The following is a 2,094-nucleotide window of genomic DNA, read 5'->3' as shown; positions in this document are numbered from 1 at the left end:
TTCTGACTTTGCAACACTACGAGATTGCTGTTATGCTCCTATTCAAGTCATATTATTAAACGTTTCGAACAAAAAATTATATCTAAAGGTCTCTCACCCTTTTTTACTTTGTTTCTTCCTTTCCCTTGCCATAGTCTTGTATAGTTCAAAGTTTTTGTATTTCGAGAATTACCAAGAAAAGTTAATCAAGGTGCTGGTGATTTATATATAATGTTATATGGTGATTGAAATAATGAGACGAAGTTTGAATCAACATTTCCATTTCCTTTGCGGAGTTACCATTTCTTGTGCGGAGTGAGCTTCGCCAAAAATTAGATCGATATTTTGAAACAGTGCGAATGGCATGACTGTTTGGTACACTTGGTGATTTAAAGTATTTGTGCTGTATTGCAAGGAATGGCCACGGCATTCTTTCGTTTTCTTTTTCTTTTTTTTTTGGTGAGTTTTCAGTTGTAAAGCAGATTGTTTCCTTTTCATTTTCATCATTTTCACTGAACCGACATATTTACTTTTTTTCTTTTTCTTTTTTTTTTTTTGTTATTTAGGCGTCCAGGCCATCGTCTTTCAATAGGGATAAAAAGAAAACTACGTCCAACAATGACGTACTGGCGCTTTACCTCTTCCTTGTTTCCATCTGTTAGTAAACAATTTTTCTTTTTAACTGCATTTTGTTGCTGCTCCAAGGAATTGTTTTCCCTCCGCATATCGATGTCGATTTTTTGTCTTTTTTCTTGCCTCCTTTTCTTTAACAAAAAAGCTATTCGACTGTTTAATTTATGCTGAGAAGATGTACATAATATTTTCTCCACCACTCTTACAGCTGATATTAAGAGAATATTTTGTAAAAAATTGAAGTGATGAAAAATACAGTTTAAACTTACTAAATTAGAAAATTATGTCTCACTGATACTTTTCACCATATGTTTATATGCGTAGTATGAATAACTAATTGGCATGGAAATTGAATGAATAATTCTGCATTGCGTCAGCAACTGTAATTACTAACGCTTGAATAACTGACCTCTTCATGTTCCATCCAACATAGTATTCTGCTGAAAAAAAAAAACTTTTTTTTGCTGTCATATATTCTTTTATATATTGAATAGTTTAGTCTGTAAAACATAATTTATTCAAGTATAGCATTCTCCGTCTCTTTTTCTCGTAAAATTTGATATCTCAATGTCCTTTAGATTTTATTTTACTTACATATAAATGATATTCGTTTGACCATGTTAATTTTCTTTCATTGTTGGCTGAAGTAATACATATGTCTTTCAGCATATTTTGTCTATAATCCCTAGTCATTAAATCGCTAAATTTTTATTTCGATCTGGGATTGTGCAAATATCTTTAAATTTTGAAATGCAACAAAGTCAAGCTGTAGATTAGTTTGTTTAATGTCTCTCAAACAAAGAAATGGAAACAGCAACGGTCAAGATCGGTGGTATTTATGTGAATGAATGTTTGTTAAAGGAATATAATCATCAATCTTTCCATCATGTCCAAGTCCAACCTATCTAAATAGTGCAGTGAATTCGGAGCAGTTGGATAGAAATGTTGTTCTCTCTTACTATGTCATATATAATGATGATCGATGCTAGTGAGTGTTTGAAGCTTCTGCCGATGATGACACTACTGTCTCCATATAACAGAGGGAGGGATGCTGGTATGCTGAATTTACTGTGTGAACACAGATCGAATGATTTGTGGGAATTAGTCGATATTTGTATTGCTGGTTCCTTCAGTTCATCATGTCAGTGGCAGCTGCGTCTATAAAGCATAAAGTAGTCGTAGTAGAATGACTTCAAACATTAGGCTTAATCTTTATAGTTAAAATAAAATTGTTGGTTAGATTTCGTTTACTTATCTCACCCTTCCCTATTTCCTCAAGTTTTATTTATTTTTGCCTTCTGTATATTTGTTGATTTTTGTCTGTACCAACTTTTTATCTCTCATTCGATATCACAGAAAGCATAATAACATTCGAGCTGATATATATATATATATATATATATATATATATATATATATATATATATATATATATATATATATATATATATATATATAGTAGTAGTAGTAGTAGTAGTAGTA

General features: G+C 31.3%; 1 protein-coding gene across 1 annotated transcript; it reads right to left on the bottom strand.

Moving 5' to 3' along the window:
• Positions 1 to 279: 279 nt before the first annotated feature.
• LOAG_19087 (hypothetical protein) lies at positions 280 to 491 on the bottom strand (the record flags this gene model as incomplete). The annotated part of the gene is made up of 1 exon (XM_020451743.1): positions 280 to 491. A coding segment is annotated over one exon (211 nt), but the record flags the coding sequence as incomplete, so codon positions are not given.
• Between the last annotated feature and the right edge of the window lie 1,603 nt (positions 492 to 2,094).

Source organism: Loa loa (genome assembly GCF_000183805.2).
Source record: "Loa loa unplaced genomic scaffold supercont3.1399, whole genome shotgun sequence".
In the NCBI taxonomy this organism is placed as follows: Eukaryota; Metazoa; Nematoda; class Chromadorea; order Rhabditida; family Onchocercidae; genus Loa; species Loa loa.
This window is presented reverse-complemented; position numbering and strand designations above follow the sequence as displayed.